At 42.9% G+C, this 25,197-nt stretch overlaps 3 protein-coding genes across 4 annotated transcripts; 2 read left to right on the forward strand and 1 right to left on the reverse strand.

The window, feature by feature from the left end:
- Nucleotides 1-592: 592 nt before the first annotated feature.
- LOC129727881 (prosaposin) lies at nt 593-15,485 on the forward strand. 2 transcript variants are annotated; one of them, XM_055686141.1, is made up of 7 exons: nt 593-788; nt 1,710-1,812; nt 11,882-12,553; nt 12,612-14,059; nt 14,125-14,484; nt 14,578-14,963; nt 15,031-15,485. In XM_055686141.1, exons 1-7 carry the CDS (start codon nt 749-751, stop codon nt 15,076-15,078), a joined length of 3,057 nt encoding a protein of 1,018 aa, XP_055542116.1. In that variant the 5' UTR covers nt 593-748; the 3' UTR covers nt 15,079-15,485. The 2 variants fall into 2 exon arrangements, with proteins under 2 accessions (XP_055542116.1, XP_055542123.1); XM_055686148.1 differs by having other exon boundaries at nt 1,713-1,812.
- A 627-nt stretch (nt 15,486-16,112) lies between these two features.
- Nucleotides 16,113-16,879, forward strand: LOC129718432 (nucleoside diphosphate kinase homolog 5). The gene has a single exon (XM_055669215.1). It carries the CDS (start codon nt 16,189-16,191, stop codon nt 16,813-16,815), a length of 627 nt encoding a protein of 208 aa, XP_055525190.1. The 5' UTR covers nt 16,113-16,188; the 3' UTR covers nt 16,816-16,879.
- Nucleotides 16,880-19,582: 2,703 nt separating this feature from the next.
- Nucleotides 19,583-24,941, reverse strand: LOC129718431 (uncharacterized). Its single transcript, XM_055669214.1, has 2 exons — nt 19,992-24,941; nt 19,583-19,753 (listed from the first exon to the last, which is right to left on the reverse strand). The coding sequence occupies exons 1-2, from the start codon at nt 24,839-24,841 to the stop codon at nt 19,699-19,701; spliced, it is 4,905 nt and encodes a 1,634-aa protein (XP_055525189.1). The 5' UTR covers nt 24,842-24,941; the 3' UTR covers nt 19,583-19,698.
- Between the last annotated feature and the right edge of the window lie 256 nt (nt 24,942-25,197).

Raw genomic sequence — 25,197 nt, forward strand, 5'->3', positions numbered from 1 at the left:
AGGAGCTAACATCACTGCGGATCCGCAATTTGCGGGCCCCATTGACAGATGCTATGTTATGCGTATGAAAAGTGGCGGTGATATGCTATCTCGTTTACACACACGCTGAGATGTTAATCCTCGAAACATGGCGGGATGCCAGCTAGCTGATATTAATGTTAAAAGCCAAGGAGTTGATTACCTTGATAGCTCAGCCTAACAGCAAAACTAATCTAAAACTGGTTCAATTCGAATAAAAACCTGTAAACCTAGATTTTTGTATTGGAAACAATAAAAAGCAAAGCTCAAATATTTCACTTTTATTTGAAAGTTCAAGCTTTCGCTAACTCAATTCGAGTTATTCGCGTTGAAAGAGATTTTGAAGGCTGTTCGCACCTATGTGAATACTCATATGTAATTGTCACAATGTGCGTGATGACAAAAGCAAAAATATTTCCTTCCTTCTTTTTCGCATGCAATAACTAAACAAATATCAGCAACACCGTCAACGCGAATACAGCGTGACAGTGGTGACAGGTTGTAATCAAAGCTTCTGCAACCCCCTCGGTGTGTAGACTTTCTAGCGACTTTGTTCGTTCGGTCAGCTAAAAACGGAAAACTCCCGTCATTCGTTGTTAAACAATACACGAACTCGGTCGCTTGTTGGTTTTTGTGTGTGCAGTGCATTCATAAATCCAAAAAATAGTTTTAATTAAATTACTGATCCAAAAGGTGGATTACGTGATAGTGTTCGCGGTCTGATTTCGTCATGAATGGCCTACTGTTCGCCCTGGCCAGCGTTCTGCTGGGTAAGTTTCACCGCAGGATAATGCATTGGTTCCGGGTAGAAAATCGCCCCATTACCCAAGGTTGATGGAAGCAAAACAAAGACTATCAGAGTTTCTCCATCTTTCTCGACTGATGGCGATTTGCTTTGGCTGTCGCTTCTGTCGAACGCTGATAATGCGTCTTAACGTCCTGTGAGTCATACGGGTGACGAAAAATATGTCGTTCCGTTGACACATCCATTCTAACTCGCAGAGAATTTTTCATTTTCGTGGTCTTAGCTGCTAGTTTTGGTTAAATAGTAAGTGTATCTACCTGCCAGACTAAAAATGTCTAGGACGATACGACTCAAGGTCTGTCGTGACCAGCGTTGCCAGGGCATTTTTTCAAAAATCTGGAAAAGGCAAAATAAAAATCTGGAAAAAATCTGGCAGTCATTTCGTGGGGTGAAAGGTTAATTTTTCGAATAAAAGTCTTGGGGTACGCAAAATTTGAGGTGACAAAATTGCAAAATTTCGCGAGAAAATAAAATCTGGATAAAATCTGGATCATCCATGAAAAATCTGGATAATTGGACATCAAAGCTGTCTACCTGGATACATGTTCAAAAATCTGGATAATCGGGATAATCCAGCTAAATCTGGATACCTGGCAACGCTGGTCGTGACATGTTAGGATAAAAAATACTGTCATGAGTAGACGCTATTCATTTGAGCACTCGCTGTAATTGAAACGATTTATTAGAGAAATTTTAAAAGAAAAAGCGTGTAAAATAATAAAATTATTACAATTGCGTTTCAATGCATTCAACAAATGCGAAAGTAAATAGTTAGACTCTGTACCAATAAGTCGTATGAGTTAAACAGTGTGTTTCACTTTCCTCTGTTAGTATACACCTTTTACTAATGTTGGACGTTTATGTATTTTTTTTCTTTTCATGGCAGTAGCGGCTTCGGTTTGGGCATCTCCGGTCGAAACGAGTGGACAACAGCAGCTTGGCGCCAAGGAATGCACATGGGGTCCAAGCTACTGGTGCTCTAATTTGAAGTGAGTGTTTATTGATGCTAGGAATTTTTATTTGCAAAATAGTTGTTCTAAGCGTATGTGGTTTGTATTGAATTGTTCCTACATGGCAATTACAATGCAAGCGTAGTTTTCTGCCGCAAAAATTGTAGCATTTGATAGTGCAATCATATATTCTAACGACATCGTATTAACACCATTAGGACCGACCGAAGTTGATTGAACATCTGATTCTGGTTCCGTGAGTCTGTTCTCTACGCTGATTACAGCAATAACTCAAACGATCAGATCGTATCGTCACTAATTTCCATTTACGATGAAATGCCGGGCTAGTAAAAAAGCTACAGTTGTTTCTTGTGGAATGTAACACACGAACTAAGCACAGGCTCGCATGTGAATTTGATGAATGTGCGAACATGTGATGCGTTTCGCAGTTGTTTCTGATGTAGGTTCAAATTAAAGTGCCTTTTGCGGTGTTCTTGGTGATATGGCTAGCGAACATGTTGTGAAAATATATGATTTCTGACCTAGATTTTTGTGATTTTCGTGCGGTTTAATGCGAAGCCCTGTAAATGTCCATCGCAGTCGGGTTGATTACACATAAAATGCTATTTTCGTGCTGTATTGCTGATATTTACAAACAAAGAGAGTGATAGAACACGACCGCTACAGTGATAAGTTACGTCTGTAGATGTGATTGTGCATATAGAGAAAAGTAGCAACATATAAAGTCGTTTCAGTGAGGTTATCTTGCTTAAAAAACAATATTGATGTTTTCTACTTATTGAGGAGTGACGCATATAATGAAATGCGAGAAGCAGAACAATGATTCATAAGCGTTCTGATTATAGCCATTCTAGGTCGCATGCTAGTGAAACTGGAATTGAATAAAAACAAGCTCGAGTCAGTATCTTGTAGGTATTATTTGCTTTGCTTCTGTCCAGCATGTGATAAATTTATAGAAAAATATATTCTAATACAGGTTCAAGCCTAGAATGTCTTCAATAAGAGCTTGATGTGCGTCTAATGATCTCTTCTCTCATTAAATTGACTAAGCAAGAAGTTCGGGAGCAAACAGTCGGTATGTTGGGCATCTTGCATCTTGATATGTAAACAAGAAATTGTCTGACATGCACTTATTTGATTTTGTATGATTACTCACTCTTGCACTCTTTTGCAAAGTTTATTTCGCCAATTCAATCTAGAGCAATTGATGCTAAACGATCCAGCTGACATGGAATGATAATTTTTGGTTGTCTCGTTGCTATGGGCAAAGCTTAGCAGTTAAAACTTCTGAGGTTCATGGTTGTAACATAACAGAAATTGAGCATTGTTAACGCTTCAAAGTTCCCTATCCACTGAGTCAGTGATTTATCTTAATTAGCTAAATCTAATTCTATACATTTAATTGGTTTAATTCTAATTGCTGTAATTTGTATCGGTTGCAGTTTGTCATTTGATAGCTTGAATAAATCGGACAAATATTCTGCTGGCAGTTTCGTAACTGGTTTTGAACGAAATGTTCTATCAGTCTGTGTTGGGTTTTCTCAGAAATGGAAAGCATAATTGAATAAACCACGATAAGATAATTCGTATTTGAAATCGTTCTGCGTACAGACCCTTTCGCGTTGAATTCGCTTTCACTATCACTTTGTATAGCGAATTCAGCACCGCAAGTGGTCAAAATTACCGCTGGCTAAAGTGACTTGGTGTGGTTAACTGTCCTATCAGCACGAAATGCATTTGAACGTTTTCTTTGTTCAAAGTTGACGGTACAGTCAGCGTGTGGAGTGGAAGAGGAACGGTAATTTATTGCTCTCTATGACTGAACAAATTTCGAAGTAAAGTTCAGATATGTGTCGAATTCGTCACAATTCTTAAATGTGAGGATTTCGACTTCATCAATATACAAATTGTATCAATATTACGAAAGTTCGTGAATATACAAAAATGGTTGTGTTCTAAGATCCTATTGGTGACATCATGATGGCGTAATTAGTATTGTTATTGTTATGGCTGATTAGGTACGGATGGCATTAATCTTTCATTCCATATGCGGGATTCGGATACGCATTGATGCTTGTTTAAGAATGTCTAGTGATTGACTGCAACGATGAACCAGCATATATAAAAAGCGATAACTCTGGTTGATGAAATGGAAATATTCTCTTATAATTGATTGTGCCATTGTTAAGATTTGAGGGACTAACACTTTCGAGATTGTTAACAAGTTTCTAATGACAAGAGCAAAAACATTTCTTTCCCTTCCCCTCCCTGGGTTAGGGTTTTTATAGTGCAGCTTCTGTTTTGATGAAAATCTCATCATTAGATAGATGCTTGAAAAATGCAACGATTCCGTTGCATTACCGAGGCGAATGTCTGAATGAATCGGATACTATACTGTAGCCAGTTTGAATATTGCAGCACCCCTTAAAAAGTTCAGCATCACTTGCTATGGGTAGATATCTTGTGTTTCCGACGACCTGAAAAGTTACGGTCTTCAGAAAATTTGTTCAGAAGGTTAATGAACAGCTCAGTGCAGAGTTGTGTCACTGCAGGGCGTTACTGTGAACGCAATTTTTCATATTTTTACTCTTTAAATCATCCTGAACAACTTTTCTGAAGACCACAACTCTCTAGGTTTCCGGTATCCGAAAAAGAGTTATTGTATAAGTTTCGATTTTTATACTAGGTGATGACAAACTTTTCGGAGGGCAATATTCAAACTAGGAAGAGGGTATTTGAAGATAGATTCTACTTTGCCATCATCGTCAGAGGTTAGTCGAGCCTACGAAGAACAGCTCCCGAGTTTAAGAAACAGATTGGAATACATGGATCACAACGCATGGTGGAATCATGCATTTAAGGCTAAAGTTCGCAGTTTGTACATATCTGAATTCTGGCGTTATCGTTATCAAGTTTATCAGAATAGTAAATATATACTTTTTTTTGGGATTCCAGAGTTGCGTTAATCTGCGTTGCACTTTTTTGTGCGGAATGCTGAAAAATATCAGGGAAATTAATGTTCAGGAAATATCAGGGAAAATCAGGGAATTTCATCTTGAAAATTTTTTTGCCACCCAATCAATAACATCACCCCAAACCCAATCAATAACATCACCAATACAATCGAAGATGAGGATGCGATTAGATTAGTTCAACCGATCACCGAGGAAGAAGTTCATCTTACTCTCAAGAAGTGTTCGAGGAAAAAATCTCCGGGGCTAGGCGGCCTGATATATGAGTTCTTCAGGTTCAGGTTCTGATACACGGCAGCTCGTGTGATATACTTGTTTACGGAAAGTTTATCAAAGTCGTAGCATATGCCGATGACATCATTTGTCGAAGACCAGAATGAGCTCGATTGGGTCATGCAAATCTTTGATTCGTTCACTAAATATGCTGAAAAAAGAGAAAATTTAAAAAAGTCATCGTTTCTGAGGCTTAATACTCCAATGTCGGGTCTACAAAAAATTCCGGAGGTTGATGAACTTACAGTTTTAGGTGTTGTTATTACTGGGTGTTGCCGAAGATTATAGACAAGAACTACTCGAATCTTATCTGGAGTATAAATTTGGGTATGGGTTCTTGACACATTCATATTATTCAAATTTTGGTACGTCGCGCAGGTTTTCCCTCTTAAAAATTGTCACTTGGCCAAATCAAAAGTATCGAAATTTTTCTTTGGTTGGATCTATATTTAAAGTTGCAAGGAAACCAGCTGTGTTCAAATCACAATACAGGGGGTTTACGTTTGGTTGACCCAGAATTAAAGTGCAAAGCACTGTTTCTAAAAAATATTTTATGTTCACTTATTATTAGAAACAATAGTGGAGAAAGAGCATCTACTTCATTTTCCGAATAGTGCACGACTCACTAGGAACGCAAAAAAACGAACTGGAGATGCGCGAGTTATTATACAAGAGACAGATGATGGACCTCAAACATCCAAACATTTGTACAACAAATTTTTGAATGACGCTGCAGTTTTAGTTCAAGTGGAAAAAAGATTACCCAGATGAAAACTGGCCGACAATTTGGCAAAACATACATTTTAATTTTCTATGCCTGAAGATAGATCTAATGTTTTTCTACTGCTCAATGATGTTATTTCTAAGAAAGAAAGGTTGATAGCATACTACGTTGGAAGGCTTGTAGATGAAAATTGTGAGAAATGTAAGCAACCGGATACAAATTCACGGAACTAAGGAACCTCGTGGTTGGACAGAAAAAATATTGAAAATGCGGGGGCCTAGGGTGGTTGGTAATATCTCCACCAACCACGCTCGACGCCTGGGTTCGAATCCCACCGCCGACATAGGTGTCGATGGTTGTGAGGTGGTGTGATCCACTCACAACCAACCAAACTGGTCTAGATTTAATCCTAGCCGATACCGGGAGATTTTCTGAGGCGAAAAATATCTGGGATCACGCCTTCCATTGCATAAGGGACGATCCATTAATGATGTCACGCAAAATTTAGAAAAAAATAACTCCCTCCTCCCCCTTGTCACAAGGTGTCACAACTTCCTTGACCCTCCCCCTTAATTACGTCACGTTTTTATATCCCCCTCCCCCTTCTTTGGTAATAATTGATTGAAAATCGAGAAATTTGTTAGGAATGCATTTTTTCCTAATAAGAACGATTTTACTGAAAGAAAAACTGAAACTCAGAGGAAAAGATTATAGAAGATAACTAGAAAAGGCGTTTAGTTCTTGGTCCAAGGATGCTGCTGATGGAGTCGCATATCGACGACATAGAAAGCCGACACAGTAACTTCAGCATCATGGCTAATTTTTGAAAGACCATCAATATTTAGTTCCTCTTCTTCAATCAATTCGCAATCCAAATCTTCTCCACATGTTAGGGGCCATCCACATACCATGTGGACAGCTTGGGGGGGGGGGGATGTGGAATGTCCACGGTCCTTACAAAAAAAAAAAAAGAATTTATATTGGCATTTGTCCACGGGGGGGGGGGAGTAATAATCGTTAAAAATCTGTCCACGTGGTATGTAGATGACCCCTCATAATAGCCAAGCATTGTTATTTACGTTTTGTCACAATTTGTTTATTGATTGGATTGAGAGACACTAAAAATTAATGAAATTGCGCTGTCCATCATAAATGAACATGCACGGAAAAACAGAATTAACGAACATTATGCTTTTTTAGCGAGAAAAAAATTGTCATTTATTTTATCTAAAGCAAATCTTAAGCAAAAAAGGGATCATAGAACTATAAATGAATGATGCAAATATCATAAATAGTTCTGAGTTGATCTCTGTGGTTAGGTACAGTCATGCAGCAAATAATAAATACACTTGCAGTGTTGGATAATTTTTCATATTTGCGCAGTGGTTTTAATTGTTGTATGATGTTATGTCACGTCATTACGATCTGCAGACACTCTTTTCAAAAGAGCAACGAAGATATAACTGGAGAAATTTCTTTGTCGGTGGCTCCGAAATTTTTTTGCGTGAGTTAGTGTTTTAACGTGGTGACAAAAAAAAAAATACACTATTGAAACATATACACAAAACAATCTAAAAAAGCTTTATTTCTCTACATATCATTAGCAAAGTGACCTTTTACAAAACTCACTTTTTATATTTTGTGGCTTGCCCTTTATTTTGTAAAACCATATTCAATCCTAGTGGTATGTTTACCACCAGGTTTTTCACGAGCAGAAGCTGGACTAGCATTTCACGCTGCCTGTACGACGTTCCATAAGTCTGTTTTATTCTTTAGATGATGCCTTGCAACCTAGACTTTCCCAATTTTCCATTGAATTTCTAATGGTTTTACATTAGGAGACTGCACTGGCCAAACTAATAATTTTATATTTTTGTTTGAAAATTATCTTCTTGTTTTCAATACTGTATGTTTAGAATCGTTATACTGCTAAAGATTCAGCTAAGTGGCATGTTTTCTTCGGCATACAAAAGCGACACATTTTGGCAAGAACTGAATTTTCAAAAAAGTTCTTAGACTAAGGTTCAACTAAATAGCACATCGTGTTCTGGTCGGATGAGTTGGAATTTAACCTTTTTGGTTCAAACGGATAGCAGCTGGTGAGGAGACCGATGAATACTGCCTTCAACGCACAATTAACCAAGAAAGTAGTAAAATTTGGAAGTGACCACAAATGGGTGTGACGCTGTTTTCTGATGCTGGTGTGGAACCCATTCATTTTATAATATAGACTATGAATACTAACGACTATGTAGAAATTTTACGTAGCGTAATGCTTCCGTATGCCAAAGAAAACATGGTTCTTCGTTGGAGGGTAACAATCCTAAACATACAGCATTGAAAACTTGAAGATGATTTTCAGAGGAAAATATAAAATTGTTGGATTGGCCAGCATAGTCTCCTAACTTAAGCCGTATCAAAAATCTATGGAAGATTGTTAGGTCATACATTGCAAAGCATCATCTAAGGAATGAAACAGACTTATGGAACGACGTACAGGCAGCGTGAAATGCTAGTCCAGCTTCTGCTCGTGAAAAACCTGGTGTTCAACATACCACTAGGATTGAATATGGTTTTACAAAACAAAGGACAAGCCACGAAATACTGAAAATGAGTTTTGTAACGTAAAAGGTCACTTTGCTACCGATATGTAGAGAAATAAAGCTAATTCGGATAGTTTTGTATATATATTTCAGTAGTGTATTTATTTTATTCGCCACTTTAAAAACACTTAGTCACGCTCAAAATTTTGGAATCATCGACAAAGAAATTTCTCCAGTTATTTCTCTGTTCCTCTTTCAAGAAGAGTGTCTGCAGATCATAATGACGTAACATAACATCATTACAACATATAAAATCACTGCACAAATACGAAAAATTATCCAACACTAGAAATGTATTTATTATTTTCTCCATGACTGTATGTGACTTTTTTATTTATTTTTTTTTTTAGTTGAAATGTGATGTCACACTCAAGCTAACCCCCCCTACCCCATATGTCACAAAATGTCACAATGATTGAAACCCCCTCCCCCCCTAAACGCGTGACATCATTAATGAATGGCCCCTAAGTAAGTAAAGCCGTTGGAGCCGGTCCGTTAATCAACGGGTCGTGAGTTGGGGTCCTGGGTGGAGTCGCCTTCCGGGCGTCGGTGATTGGTACAACAACAGTGGCGGAACTAGACCGACGGAAAACAAGCGAGAATAAAAAAAAATATTAAGGGAAAGGTTGAATGTGAACTCCAGTATTGATGAGATATTAAGCAGACCCATTAATGAAAACGATCCAAAGCAGAAAGCTGCATTATGGTTAGCGATTCATTATATAAGCTGAAAAAAAGTTGAAAACTGGTAGTCTATTTTGTTATCACAGGAGCATTTGAGAAATTCGGTGGGCAAATAAGAAATATTTTGTAAAGCATTTTGATCACAATTAAAATATTTGTTAAAAAGTAAGTTCATTTGAATATGTAATAATAAAAAACGATGTTGCAATATTCAGTGAAGCGATTCCTAACTTATAACGGGTAGTGAATATGTTATTAAAAAATACAGAAATAGTCATGAGAAAATCACTACATCAATAGTTCTAAAAATATGTTATTGATTTTTAATATGTTGCATTAAGCTTCGATTTGTTAAGTTGACTGTGCGAAAAGCCTGGAAGCAGCGTTGTCATATGAGAGAGAGCTGACTAAAGCGCCTCTGGAGGACTGTGAAAACAGCCATAAACATCGCAGCGGAAGGTGCTGTTGGATTCATCGAGAGAAATCGACGTAACGGCAGGTTCAATGAAGAGTGTCAAACGGTTCTAGACGAGAAGAATGCACCGCGGGCATTGATGCTGCAACCTGCAGCAAAGGACTGTTATAACGTGAGTCGATAAAACCAAAAACGAAGACAGCAGACTCATTTTTTTCGGGACAAAAAGTCCCACCTGGGAGAGCTGGAGTGTGAGGAAATGAAGCAGTTGTATCGATTTCAAGAAACACGTAGATTCTACAAGAAACTAATCGCATCCCGCACAGGCTTTGTGCCGCAAACTGAAATGTGTCGGGATAAAAATGGAGGAATCTTGATCTGGTGTTTGGCGAGCTACAGGTGGAAGCAGAGGCAGAGGACCAAGACGGTGGGAGGAACGACTTCGTCAGTACAGCGGATCATCAAGCAGCTCAAGAACAACAAATCAGCTGGAAAGGATGGATTCGCAGCGGAGCTTATCAAGCTGGGCCCGGATAGGTTTGGTTCCTGCCTGCATCAGCTGATAGTCAGGATCTGGGATAAAGAACAGCTACTAGAGGAGCGGAAGAAGGGGGTGATATGCCCAATATACAAAAAGGCGAGTTGGAATTGGAATACCAAGGGATCACGATTCTCAACGCACCCTACAAAGTGCGCTCCTAGATCCTTAAAAAGTGTCACGCATACCAAGTCCCCACGCACAACCTATTCATTGATTTTAAGACCGTTTACGATACTATCGACCACGTAGAGCTCTGGAAAGTTAGGGACGAAAATGGCTGCCAAATGTCGATGTCGATTTGATATTGATGGAATGAGAAACCCAGAGGCTTAAGCATTTTGAAAAATCGTGAAAGTATTGGGCAAATCATAATTGTCTACATCACGGGTTCTATACCTCTTTCTTAAGGTCAAACGGTATTGAATCAACAAATGGTCGACTCCGAGCCACCAGCTCGAATTTTCAGAAGCACAAGACTCGATTACAGTTGATGCGCCACCTGTGAAAACACTATTTGCTGCGGTGAAGTAAACATAAAATAACATTTTCACAGGGAACGCAGTCTTGTGCTTCTGTAAAAGCGAAGTGCTGGCTCGAAGTCGACCGTTTGTGGCTTCAATACCGTTTCACCTTAAATGAGGAACTACTTCCGCGGACACATGAACTGTTAAGACTAAATAAAGAACAACTGATGCTTTCACATCGACATGGTCGTAGCATGAAGATAGCTGACGGCTCTTTTTATTTAATCCAGACGACCAACTCCTACTCCTCATTCTCTGCTATAGCAGGAAATAGTTCGGTTCCTCCTTTTATGTTACTTGTCCCTTGTAGGTCGAAGGATTCTCTTCTCTATAGATACTCTTCCGGAAGTAGGTTTACGAACAAGAGGTCTTTGGCCGATTTCATTTAAACCTGATCGTCTTCGGAATAACTTTTCTGCCGTGGAGCTTTCGAATTTTAAGGCATCTGAAAATGAAAAGATCGGGTTTATAGCGGCTTTTGTTGGCATTTCGGGTACTGGAAAAAGCGTATAGAGCCCGAATATAGATATTTTCGGTATCTGGATAGTGCTCAGAAGCACTCAGAATCAACTCCAGATGTATGAAAAGCCACTCCCAGGTTTTGAAATACAACCTAGAATGGCAAAATTTTATGGGGGGCTCGTAGACTCAAGTTCAAGTCTGCTTTGACAAGAGAATGGTCATGAGTTAGAATTTTAGCAGAATTAGACCTTTCGATGTCAGAAGAACTGTTACGCATGGGTATATTCTCAGGCTGCCTATTATCCCTATACTTGATCTTTTCTTCACGCTAAATCCTAGAATATAAAAAGTCACATAGTTGAAATAATACCCCTCCAGGCAGTTATAATGCCGATACTTGGCAGGGAACGGATCAAAGTATGAAAATCCGTTACTGACCACGGCGAAATAGGAACCTTCTTTTCCGATATAGTCGTTAGAGGTGCAGAGGTAAACGTGGTCTCTGGAATCAACGATTGTAACACTTCCTTCTTTCCTTCCCTAACCGGCCATAAGGATGTAGTCGGCGCTAGAGGAACATTTAGTTGAAATCTCGGGATATGGGCCGAAATGATGCTTAAAAGACGGGAATCAACTTCAGACGTCATTTTGAAATCCGAACACTCGTTTGCAACAAGTAAATCGTGCTTCAATAAGTTCTCACATTCTGTCGAGTAGGAACATAGCTTACATCTATTATAGTTTGCTTGTTTTCCGTAACAACACGTATAAAACGTTTCACATAAATCACTGATACAGAGGTTGAACATTTCAACCACTGGTCTGCTGCTTGTTAGACTTCAACGGCCAGCAAAACTAAACGATGACTATTTTTCAAATATACTTCCAGAAACGCAAAAGGCTGCAATGCGGTCTCCCATTGCATCCAAACCGTATGGGAGAAGCAAACGTACCCGGTAGACAACGATGAGATCTGCAACATTTGTCTGGATATGGTTAAGCAGGCCCGCGACCAGCTGGAGAGCAACGAAACCCAAGCCGACCTGAAGGCAGTTTTTGAGGGATCGTGCAATCTGATCCCGATCAAAGTTGTCAAGAAGGAGTGCAAACGGCTGGCGGATGACTTTATTCCGGAACTGGTGGAAGCGCTAGCGTCGCAGATGAACCCGAACGTGGTTTGCAGCGTTGCCGGCTTGTGCAACAATGCAGCGATCGATAAAATGCTCGAGGAAATGCCGGCTGTTAAGCCGATGGACGAAGATGATGTAGATGTGCAGCCGGAACTGGTGACCGACGCAAGTGAACAGGAATTCAGCTGCAACAAGTGCAACAACATTGCAGAGTTGATTTCGAACCGTTTCCATTCGAGTGATCGTGACCAAGTTTTGGAGGGTTTCCTACGATTCTGTGGCCAAATGGGATCGTTTTCCGATGGCTGTTCCAGCATTGTGCTCTCCTACTTTGCTGATATCTACGATCATATGACTAAGCAATTGAACGCGAAGAATATCTGCCACATGTCAGGAGCATGCGCTGATCAGTACCACCAACATGAAGAAAGGTAAGTTGGTTGATGGTGATAGAAAATAGAAATGTTTCTAATTGTGTTTTATATACAGTGAAAACATCGAAGTTCGTCCGATGGGTGGCGTCGGAGTTATCAAAGTCGACGGTGGTGATGACATTCCGTGCAAGCTGTGTGAACAGTTGGTTGACCACCTGCGAGATGTTTTGATCGCTAATACCACCGAACTGGAATTCAAACAAGTTTTGGAGGGTCTCTGCAAGCAGACTAAGTCGTTCAGCAAGGAATGTCTTAGCTTGGTAGATCAGTATTATGAAGAAATCTATAACACACTCGTCCATAACCTCAATAGTAATGATGCCTGCTTCATGATCGGTGTTTGTCCGAAAGGTTTGGGGGCTGCTTCAACAGGTCCAATCATGCCCATTGTTCCGATAAAGGTAGCTATAATGCATGACCAATCTGTTGCTGAACAGAAAGATGCTCCCAAAAAGTTATTGGGCGATGATGAACCCAAGCTGTCTGCTGTTGAAGTACAGCAAGCCCAACTTCCCATCGACCGTTTGATGGGCGCACCCCTATCCTTGCAATTGGTTGAAAATGGTCGCTTTTGCACTATTTGTGAATACTTCATGCATTTTGTACAGGAAGCGCTGAGTGAACCAGCAAACGAAGACGAAATCAAACGAGTTGTTTCTTCATCCTGCGATCATTTGCCAAAGGCTATGAGCGGCGAATGTCGTACATTCATTGATATGTACGGCGATGCAGTTATCGCGTTGTTGATTCAATCCATTGACCCGCGCGAAGTGTGCCCACAGTTGCGCATGTGCCCGGCGGCTAACGAAGACATCGAAATTTTCTCACCGGCAGAGATTGACGTTACAATCGACGCCAACGCCGGTAAGGACAAGCCTACATGTCCACTGTGCTTGTTCGCCGTGACTCAGCTAGAAGAAAGCATAAAAAATGGTCGCACCAAGGAAAACATCAAACAAGCGTTGAGTAAACTCTGCTCGCACCTCTCCCCGAAGCTGAAGTTAGAGTGCACCGATTTTGTGGATACCTATTCGTCGGAACTTGTAGAAATGCTTGTTTCCGATTTTACTCCCCAAGAAATTTGCGTATACCTGAAGCTCTGTGTTGACCAACGACCAGATTTGAGCCTTCTTAACATGGAATTCGAACGAGAAAATCGACACCAGCTAAAGCATTTCGATGTTGAAACCAATGAAATTCCAGATATCACTGTTAACGGTCAGATTACCGTGGATCACCAGTCCGGTGTCTCTACGCCAGAATGTTTAGTATGCGAGGAGATGGTCAAAGAGGTTGAGAAACGCGTCAAAAACAAGAAGAATAAGGAACAAATTAAAGAAGCACTTGAACATGCTTGCGATCGTTTGCGCAAATATAAAACGAAATGCGAACGTTACGTTGAACAGCACAGTGACCAAATTGTTGATTTGCTGATGAGACAATTGACACCGAAGGAGATTTGCCGCACACTGGGTTTCTGTATTGCGAAGGAAATTGATGAACGTAAGTAGATTGTATAAATTGTTTAAATCATATTGGTACTAACTAGAAATATGTAATTCGTGCAGTGGAAGTCGATGAAGCCCTTCTAGACTACGTTGTGGAGCCGGTAGTTGCAGAACCACCGAAGGAACTTTTGTCTCCCATCGAGGTTAAGGACAATCAGCCTCCGCAGTGTGCCATCTGTGAGTTTGTAATGGTCAAACTAGAGTCGGAACTTGCCGACAAGAAAACCGAACAGGACATTGAGAATGCAGTTCGGTCGATTTGCTCAAAACTTCCGAATACGGTAACCAAACAATGCGACCATTTGATCGACCAGTACGGACAGTTTATAATCAAATTTTTGGCTACCGTACCGCCGAAAGAAATATGCACTCGATTGGCATTGTGTCAGAAGCAATTGCAGCTACTAGAAGACAGCAGCCGTAAGTATATAGCTAAGGAAACACGCACCAAGCTTGATAACAACTTTGCAAGCAATTTAACTTTAGATGAGTTATTTAAAATGTACTTTTCAGTGGAAATAATTGAGTGTGCCGTCTGCCAAGGTGCTGTCGAAGCGGTTGACAAAATAATCGCCAACGAGAAGATTGACCATGACATTGTGCAGGATGTAGAAAAGATTTGCAATACCGTGCCAGCCAAGTTCTACGAAAAGTGCGAAAAGATGATCGCAGTGTACGGCATTAGTATGGTGCGCCAGCTGCAAAACTACGTCGAGAAAGAGCAGGTCTGCGTTAATATGGGTATGTGCAGCAGCCCCACCGACTTCGTGCGTTTTGAAGATGAGGTCGAAAAGAAAGACCGCGTCGAGAAGAAACAGGCATATTTGGTGGGCAAGCAGGAATGTACCTGGGGACCGCAGCACTGGTGTGCTAGTGAAGAGAATGCTCAGAAGTGTAATGTAAGTTGTGTGCTGATTGTGGTCTTCTAAACAGAGTTTGTAATTTATTCTGATTTTTCATTCGCAGGCCAGCAAGTTTTGTTCAGAAAAGAAACTTGGTAAGTGGCAGCAGTAATTCCAAAAGTAACGAAAAAGGGAGCGGTGACCGTTCGTAGGCGAACAGTAGCTTTGAATAATGTAAACGATACCAAGAAGTGCTATAGTAGATCGATTTAGGATGTCATGAAGGAATATCTTTCTTTTTTACCCGATTCGTTTTGCGTTTTATTAATAACATTACCAATATAGGAAAACACCGAGAGGTCAGTTTTTATCTGGTGATGAATCTTTAGGATTTAATCATATTTGTCAGCGAAAAGGGGTAAGTATTGAACGTTATTCGAGAGAAAAAAACAACAAGATAGCCCTCATCGCCGACTCAAAAATTAGGCTGTTGATATCGGTTAATTCACATTTACCTGTATAAATATGTTGTAAAAAAAAGAAAACGAGTGAATTTTAATAAAAATAAATTTATATTGATCTGGTGGATCTACTGGATTTTTTCTCTAGCATATCCCATGACAGCTCAATCATTCTCTAATTTTTTTGTTAACTTTAGGAGATTGAAAATATGGTTTATGGGCACTTCCTTTGTTTTAGTACGGAAAACATTTCGCATAATACTTGTCATTGATTGTTTATCCTTTCTAAAGCTCTTTATTGAAATTAAATATATCTCGCGCTCATTGCTGATAACCGATGCTGTGATCTTACTAGCGAATGAAACTGCTTTGTTAGAAGTCGATTGCCTCCATTCAGTATATTGTTTCAATTGTCAATTGTGTGAATAGGTGGGCCTAAGTTTCGTTCGTTATTATGAATCGACGCGAAAATGCGGTTCTGTTTATGCTCAACATTGCCAAACAATAGCTGGCAATAAATTTCAGCATGTCCTTGCAGTATCATCATATTAACTTTCTCAGATTCAAATTTAAAGTTAATATGCCCTGCGAAAAATACATTTTTCTTCACAGACCAGATACAATCAAAAAACACATTATTTTGTCATCAATTATTAAATTCAATCAACCTTTCACCTTTTCAATAAACCTTTCATATTTCTAGCCATGTTTTGCCTCGTTAGTCTCAGTATGCTTAGCTATTTACTGGTAGAGCGTTGGAAACGATCCGAAATACTTCAGACTGTTCGTCAAAACTACCAAAAAAGTTAGCACCACACATCATGGAACATCACGAGCGCACGTTGGCGTTGATAAAACCGGACGGGATGAAACATCGAGACGCAATTACGCGACGCATTGTAGATGCCGGCTTCTTCATCGTTCAGTCACGAGTCTTGAAACTAACGCCAGAACAAGCTTCGGAGTTTTACCTTACTAAAAATAACGACCCCAACTATCGTGCCATGGTAGTGGCCTTATCAGAGGGCCCAGTCCAAGCGATGTGCCTTTTCAAGCAACACGCCGTAAGAGATCTACTATGGTTGATTGGACCCGAGCGGTACCAGGATGCAGTGCAGAATGCTCCTGGATCTTTGCGTGCCTTGTTTGCCGATAGCTGCGATGATCTGCGCAATGTTGTTCATGGAAGTGAAGATGCAGCTAGTGCTCAGTTCGAGATCCGATTTTTCTTCCCATCGTTGATCTTGGAACCGATTGGCAGTGATGAACAGGTGGAACGTTATCTATCGGCCATGGTTAATCCGACATTGATGCAAGGACTGCATTTGTTGGCAGAGGAACGTCCGGAGCAGCCTTTGATATGGTTGTCGGAATGGTTATTGGCAAACAACCCGTACAAACCTCGGGTAGAAGTGGGTGAATTTAACTCTAAAATTGAGAAAAAATAATTCTATCAACATTTGTAAATTTTAATTATTAGAATTTTAATACATTTAGTTGATGACCACTTAACTTTGGATGGTTTTCCCGTAAATATTCCTATCTTAGATTCTTAACATGGTGGAATTTGACGTTCAGCCTTTGTTGGACAAACGCGTTTCAACAAGAATGTTCGCCTGAATTAGTTTTCTTATGCTCTATTTTATATTTTTTGTGATCAACAGTACTCTCGATTATCGAAATTTGAAATTGATTCCCTCACGTTAAATTTAGTAATAGGTATTGGGGCTAAATTCGTTTTTAAGTCGTTGAGTAGTTTTGATCATACTCCTGAAGTGTTGACGGGCAGTGCTTCTAATCAAGTTGGTGCATATCATCTTAACAGAAAATTTGGTTGAGTGATGGCTTATTAAGCTTTCGTTCAGCCAAAATCCGCCTAATAATAGCATAATAAGTTATAAGAGAGGAGATCGATCGGCTGAAAAACAGCAAAGCAGCTGGAATTTAATAATTCACCATCGAATTATTGAAACGTTGTAGCAAAGCACTGGCTAGGGCGCCAAGGTTTTTGTCATAATCTGGGAGAAGGAAGCAGTACCTAGGAGTAGATAAGGGGTACCCGTTTCCCCCTTCTACAAGAGCGACTAGTTCTATAGCTACAACTACTACTAATGTAATCACGCTGTTGAGCGCCGCCCAGAAGGTGATGTGCGTACTGCGTAATTCGAGTTTTGGGGATACCCTCGAGCCCCTTTTAAATCTCTAAGAGAGTATGGACTGTTGTGCTTGCTATAAAGACCCTATGACAGACGACGAACCGAGCAACTTGCCTCGCTTTCAGTCACTAACGAGACGAGCAAAATGTTGTATTACGGAACGCGAGTGAAACTTGGCTGATAATAGCTGGGTCACGAACGAGTCACGCAATCTAAATCTAACCGGTTGCCAGAAGAGTAACTAGCCACTCGCCTCGTCTTATGTAATAGGCCCCTAAATATCACCTAGAAAGGAGTGATACGTAGGGTAGGTATCGACACAAGTGGCATGATATTCAAGAGGCCCGTTCAGTTCTTTGGCTTCGCTGATGATATTGACATCGCAGTTCGAAGAACTAGTATATGAGAGGAAGCGGTTCTAGAAAAGATAGCGTCAACCTCCCACCAAGACCATCAATCTAAATGATGGTTATGAAATCGAGGTGGTTGACTAGTTTGTGTATCTGGGCTCATTGGTGACTGCCGACAACAACACCAGCAGAGAAATTCGTCGACGCGTAATGGCAAAAAAAAATATGGAACATGAGACTCCGGAGGACAACAACAATATTGCACGCTAGCCTGGGCATTAGCCCCCCAGGTCTCGGTCTCGATCAACTAGATTTTAGTTGAGAGAAGTTCGTTACCGATATTGTTTTTGGCACATTTTGCATGTTGTAGGATAAGTACAACGATACACCGTGCCCCAGTGCTAAATGGAGAAAATTTCCAGGTCGAAAAGATCTTCGACCTTCCCTTTTAGGAGCTTATGATTACTTCTACCATTAGTTAGATATATTGTGGTAAAGTCCTCGACCTTATCGGGAATCAAACTCGATATTACAACCGTGTCGGAGAGCTGGCCGATCGACATCCCTAACCACAGAGCCACGAGGACTCCGGAAGGCGTTCTTTTTTTTTTAAGGTGGCGGGGAAATCTGCGAACAGACACCTGAGAAGAGAACTCAGGGTGTGGGGATAAGACTAGGGGAGAGATGCTGGGGTAGTTACACTCCCCCAGACATCTACTGATCCCTGTCCCGACCCACTAAAACCCCTCCAGTCTCCAGCCCTGGTCTTCCCGGAACGACGGTTAAGTATTACGTCGGGGAGTGGCTTTTGTGCGTGATGCACCCTCTTTACTCATAACCTCCTAGCTAACTACCTGGGACTGGTAATTAGCTACCACTGGCGTGTTGGTCACGTTGCAGCTCCAGGACAATCTGAGAGGCGGCCGCACAGACCGCGTTCCAGATGTTCGGGTCGTCGCACATCCTCCGGACTAGATAGTGCCAGGCCCGCTCACAGCCATCATGTCGTTCCTCGCTCTTACGAAACGGGGGCATACGAAGAAGACATGCTCAGCGGTCTCCTCCTCCTCCACGCACTCGGGACACATGGGGAACCCCGCGTGTCCGACCCTGTGTAGATATTGCCTGAAACAACCATGGTGTTCCGGGGGTGAATCGACGAGGAATTTATCCGGACTGGCGGCGGATACTTCCCGGCGCTGTAGCTACTTTGACCGACCAAACGAAATGCAAAAAAAGCGAAGATAAAAATGGTTTTCGGACCGACGACTAATAAACGAATGTAGGAATGCGAACTTTACTCTACGATGGTTCTATTTGTTCTGTCTCATACATTGTTAACAATGATCTCCGTTGGTCTCTTGTCTGCGTGTGTGCATTTTATAGCGAAAGTGGATCAAAGTGAGTAGATGTAGGTAAGTATAATTCTGGGATGATTTGTGTTGGTTTATAATATTATAGTAAATTCTAATTTTTCTTTTCAGGCATTTAAATACAAGTTGCTGTTCTCAACATGCCGGCCGCCATTGAAACCGTCCGTTTCAACCGACAACCACTTCGGAAGTTGATGTTGATGTTGATGCGTCTACCTCGTCGTCGGAATCGATTGGAAGGACCGCAATCTCCGTGACCGCTCGCTTGAAGTCCTTCGAAGCCGTTCTGACTACCACGACTCGGACTCGCCCGTCCGAACCGGGGATAGTTTCGATGATACGCCCGAGAGGCCATTGTAGTGGAGGGTAGTTGTCTTGCTTCAACAGCACCAATTGACCCTTGCGGACGTCTACTGCCGGGCGCCTCCACTTGCTACGCTGGTGCAGCTGGCTCACGTAGTCCCGCGACCAACAACGCCAAAGATCTTGGACCGAGCGTTGCATGTCCTGCAAACGGGTGATGCGATTAGGGGACTGGTGAAGTAGATCAGGCTCAGGAATAGAGACAAGAGGCTCTCCAATGAGAAAGTGCCCTGGGGTCAGAACGGAGAGGTCGTTAGGCGAATCAGAAATGGGAACAAGAGGACGGGAGTTCAGGACTGCTTCTACTTGAGCAACGACCGTTAGGAACTGGTCCATTGTGAAAGCCTTTTGTCCCATGACGCGACGAAAATGGTACTTAAACGATTTCACTCCGGCTTCCCAGATGCCTCCGAAGTGTGGAGAGCGGGCTGGAATGAACCGAAAGGTGATGCCATTGTCCGCACAGTAGAGACCCCATTCCGCCGACTGGAACTGCCGCAGATACTCTTTCCGCAGCTGACGCAGCTCACGATCTGCTCCGACGAAAGCGGTTGCATTGTCACAGTGCAACTCAAGAACCCGACCGCGTTTGGCGACGAAGCGTTTGACGGCGTTTATGCACGCGGCGGACGACAGATCAGCGACGACCTCGAGATGCACGGCCTTCACCACCATGCAGACGTACAACGCGACGTACACCTTAACGGACGAGCCTTTCCCAATTAACGGACGAACGAGAAACGGCCCACAGTAATCCATTCCCGAGTACGTAAAAGCTCGAGCTGGTCTGAGGCGAAACGACGGATAAGGTGCCATAATCTGATTTCCTGTTGTAGGATTGCACCGGAAGCAGGTGACGCATCGTCGAAAGACCTTACGAGCCAACTCGCGACCCCGGAGTGGCCAGAATCGTTGACGGATGGTAGCGAGCACAAGCGACGGTCCACCGTGAAGTGTCTGAAGGTGAACTGACCTGGCGATGAGGATGCTCAGACTATGTTTAGCTGGAAGCATAATCGGAAAGCGAGTGTCGAACGGTGCGTTTAAGTTTTTCAATCTTCCGTCCATCCGCAGTAGTCCGAAATCGTCCATGAATATGTTCAGGTTTTGTAGTGCCGACTTCGATGCGACTCTGACTGTGTTCTCGGTCTGCTTTTGACTAAGTAGTTTAACTTCTGTTGGGAATTCCTGGCGCTGGGCGAGGCGAACTAATGATTTAAGCGCACAGTCCACTTCTTGAGGCGACAGCGGGGACAACACGCGTTGATCTTTCGGAAGCTTGCAGTTGTTCCGAAACCGAAAGCAGTACGCGACGAAGCGCGTTAGCTTGGCTAACTCCGAGAATGCACTAAAGATGCTTCCGTTGTCTTGTAGTAGATGCAGGGAAACCAACGTACGCATCTCCTCCTCCAAATCCGTTTTATTCGGCATCGAAATCGGACACTTTGGCCATTGCTCGACGGGGAATTTGAGATACTTTGGCCCATGCCACCACAGCTTGTCGTAGATGATCTGGCTTGCAAGTAATCCTCGGGAGATACAGTCGGCAGGATTTAGATCGGTCGGTACGTGCATCCACTGCGCATCCTTCGTTAAGCGTTGGATCTCTGCGACCCGATTCGACACGAAGACTTTCCAGGAATTCGATCTGGATTTGATCCAGTGAAGTGCGATAGTAGAGTCGGTCCAAAATGTGACTGGTCCAGTGATGTTGGTGTCAGTTCGTAAGCAGTGGACCAGTTGACTCCCGAGAAGTGCTGCGCGGAGCTCCAAGCGTGGAATTGACTGTCCACGAAGAGGTGCGACGCGAGATTTCGACGTGAGCAGGTGTGAATGACGCTGGCCATACTCATCCAAAGATACGATGTACACGCAGCATCCGAATCCCTTCTGTGAGGCATCGCAGAAGCAGTGTACTGAGTACTGGCGTTCTGTATCCTTGTTCCACAGGACCCTTCTTGGAACCTGCAGCAGGATAAGCTCCCTAATGTCTGCACGATACTTCTTCCACCATACGGCTGCTTCTTTTGCAAGCTCAGAGTCCCACGACATATGTGCTGCCCAGAGAGATTGGATGAACATTTTGGCACTGACCACCACAGGTCCTAGAAGTCCAAGCGGGTCGAATAGTTGGGACATCTCCGAGACGACAATCCGCTTGGTGACGACCTCAAGCTCTGGAAGAGCGGGAACCTTGATTTTGAAGACGTCTTGCTGGTGAGGGAACCACAACAACCCCAAAGTTTTGACGGCTTGCGAACGATCGAGCTCCAATTCTGCTGAGGTCTCCCAGAGTTCTTCTGGGACTTGACTGAGGACTGTCTTGCAGTTGGATGCCCACTTGCGAAGTACAAAACCACCGGATTTCATCATCTCCCTCAACTGCTTGCAAGTTTCGACCATCGTGTCATGGTCATCATGTCCGGTGAGAACGTCGTCTACGTAGGTGCCTTTCCGTATCACTGGCACGGCCAGCGGAAAGCGATGTCCTTCGTCTGTAGCTAATTGATTTAAAACGCGAGCGGCATGGAATGGCGAACTTGCAAGACCGTAAGTGACGGTTTTAAGTTGATACTTGCGGATTGGTTCTGACGGATTGTTGCGCCAGAGAATTTGCTGGAACTTTCGGTCATCTGGGTGAACCCACATCTGGCGAAACATCTTCTCCGCATCGGCGGATATGGCGAATCGTGGTAAACGGAAGTTGATGATGGTAGCAAACAGAGCTGGCTGAACTGTTGGTCCGACGTAGAGGGCATCATTCAGCGACAAGGAAGCAGCTCCACGACATGCACCGTCGAATACCACTCGTATTTTTGTGGTCGTACTCTCTGGACGCTGGATGGCATGGTGGGGAAGGAAAAACTGTGGGCTACGCGACGCGACGGGACTCAACTCCATATGACCCAACCTCTCATACTCCTCCATGAACTCAGAATAGCTTTTACGAAGATGTTTATCAGTGAAGAACCGTTTTTCCATTTGCTGGAACCTTCGAACAGCGGCGGGGTATGAATCTCCTAGCATTTCCACCTTGTCTTCTTTGAGTGGCAGACGAACAACATAGCGGCCCGTTTCGTCACGAGTAACAGTCGATTGAAAGTGTTCTTCGCAGAATTGTTCGTCTGGCGTAAGAGCTTTACCGTCATCGAAATTCTCGATTTCCCAGAATCGTTGAAGCATGGTATCAAGCGTACCTTCTACGCAGAAGTGGCAGGACTGTGTGTCAGTGACCTCTAAGATCGGCTGCTCTATCTTTCCACAGACGATATAACCCAGAACCGTTTTCTGCAACATGGGATAGCCAGCGGCAAGAGAGAGTTGCTGGTTTTCGAGAAGCTCGAAAAATAGACCAGCTCCGATTATCATGTCCACACCTTGGCTTATGTTAAATTGCGGATCAGCCAGTGGAAGATTTTTAGGGATCCGCCAGCGAGAGATATCGATGTGGTGACTAGGCAGCGAGACGGTAAGCTTCGGCAGTACTAAGCAGTCCAGTTGGGTCATGAAATTTTCGAAACGAGATGCGAGCGAGACGGTTACAGCATAGCGAACGTTAACTATCGATTGTCCGATCCCACTGACTGGCGAATTCAGTTTCGTTCGTGTTAAACGAAGCTTTTGGCATAGCGCTTCGGAGATGAAACTTGGCTGTGAACCGCTATCCAGGAGGACTCTGACGAGGACGTATTTGTTATCAATATCTTTCACTTTGACCACTGCTGTTGACAAAATGACTGTTGACTGCCGAGGTTGAGTCACTATTTCTGCACTTTGACAGGCAGTGTGAGGAGAAACGACATCGACCGACGAATGTGGGATAGAATTACCGCGCGACGACTGCGATCGAACCGACGAATTGATAGGTGGTGAGGCAACCGCGAGCTCCTGCGACGAAGAGCCTCCGAGGAGGTTTGGAACAAAATGCGACATTTGGCACGACTGTGAAGTAGATGCTGCAGCGGGTTGGTACACTGTGGGCTGCTTGATTGTTGCCACTGGTAGTGAACCAGAAGCCGACGAGAGAGGTGGCAGGTGTAACAATGAGTGGTGCTTCTTAGAGCAGCTTTTGCAGGAACCGCTGGAACAGTTTTTCGCTTGATGTGTTCCCTTGAGACAGTTAATGCACAGCCCGTGCTTCTTCACGACTTCGAACCGTTGTTGTGGAGAGAGTGAACGAAACTGGTCACACTGGAACAGGAAGTGAGCGTGCTTACAGTTGACGCACTGGGTAACGTTGTCGGAAGCGACATGGGCAACAACTGATCGGGGTTTGGGATGCTTGATCTCGAACTGGGTGTTTGCCGATTGGGAGAGCTTTAAAGTTTGTACGATTCGCGATCTTCTGTGGATAAACTCGAGTAATTCTCGGTAATTCGGGTATTCATCGCCTGCGGAAACATGTGTCTCCCACTCACGGAGTGTAACGCTATCAAGACATTGACTCAATCGCTCTACTAGAAAGGCGTTCCAGTGGTTTTCAGAATCTTCGAGTTTATCCAACAGCTGTACATGACGATCGAATTCGTCGGCGAGATCTGCAAGTCCCTGTGCAGACTCTTTTTTCAGTGAAGGAATTGTAAGTAGGGCAGAAACATGCCGTTTCACCAGCAGGATGGTGTTTTCAAAACGTTCCTTCAACAAATTCCATGCAACAAGGTAATTGTTGGCGGAAATCTCGAGCGAGGAAATAACACGAGCCGCTTCGCCAGAAAGCGCTGCTCGCAAGTAATGCATTTTCTGCACTGCCGTAAGTTGCACACTCGAATGAATAAGCGAGATGTATAGATCGCGAAAAGAAACCCAATCATCGAGATTCCCAGAAAACTCCTTCAATTTTATTTCCGGCAGACGAACGCTCGACGAGGTGGGAACAACGGACGAGAGTGGTTGTGCCGGAGCGGGGGGTGGTACGGGTGGTACGGTTTGTACAGGGATTTTACTTTGCAATGACGCTTTAAGTTCATAATAGATGGCTTGAAAGTCTTGCCTCTCTTCTGCGAAATCTTCTTCATTATCCTCAAGAACCTCAATTTCATCTTGAGTCTCCTCAAATTCTCGCCATAGAGCATCAAGACGTTGAATGCGAATGACAACTTGGGCAAGTTTAGTGGGATCGAATTCGTCGTCAAAAGTTTTTATTAATTTTGCAGAACCAAAAATGTTGGTCCGCCGACGGTATAAAATTTTCAACTTTGTTTGTTTAGACGCTTTTTGCTTTTTGGGCGTCATTTTTGCAAAACCAAACGTAACAAAATTCACGTACCTGTACTTTCTGCTACTTACTAACACCTTGCCCTGACCTCCCCTGAGCTGTTCTAGATTCGATCGATCCGCCGATATAAATGCTGCCACTGGTGGTCACCAAATGTTGTCGAAGATGGTGATAATTTGCCGCCGACGGGGTAGAAGAAGCGACTTGGTTGCGATCCACGGGCGTACCACTATCCACTGGGGAACACAGGTGCTGCTCGACGATGACGAGCGACGGCGATAATGACTGTTGCCACCCTTACTGATGCTGTTGGCTGGCCGAATATGATCGGCGATGACCACGACGACGACGACGCTGATGATTGCTGCTGCTG

Source organism: Wyeomyia smithii, chromosome 1 (genome assembly GCF_029784165.1).
Source record: "Wyeomyia smithii strain HCP4-BCI-WySm-NY-G18 chromosome 1, ASM2978416v1, whole genome shotgun sequence".
NCBI lineage: Eukaryota > Metazoa > Arthropoda > Insecta > Diptera > Culicidae > Wyeomyia > Wyeomyia smithii.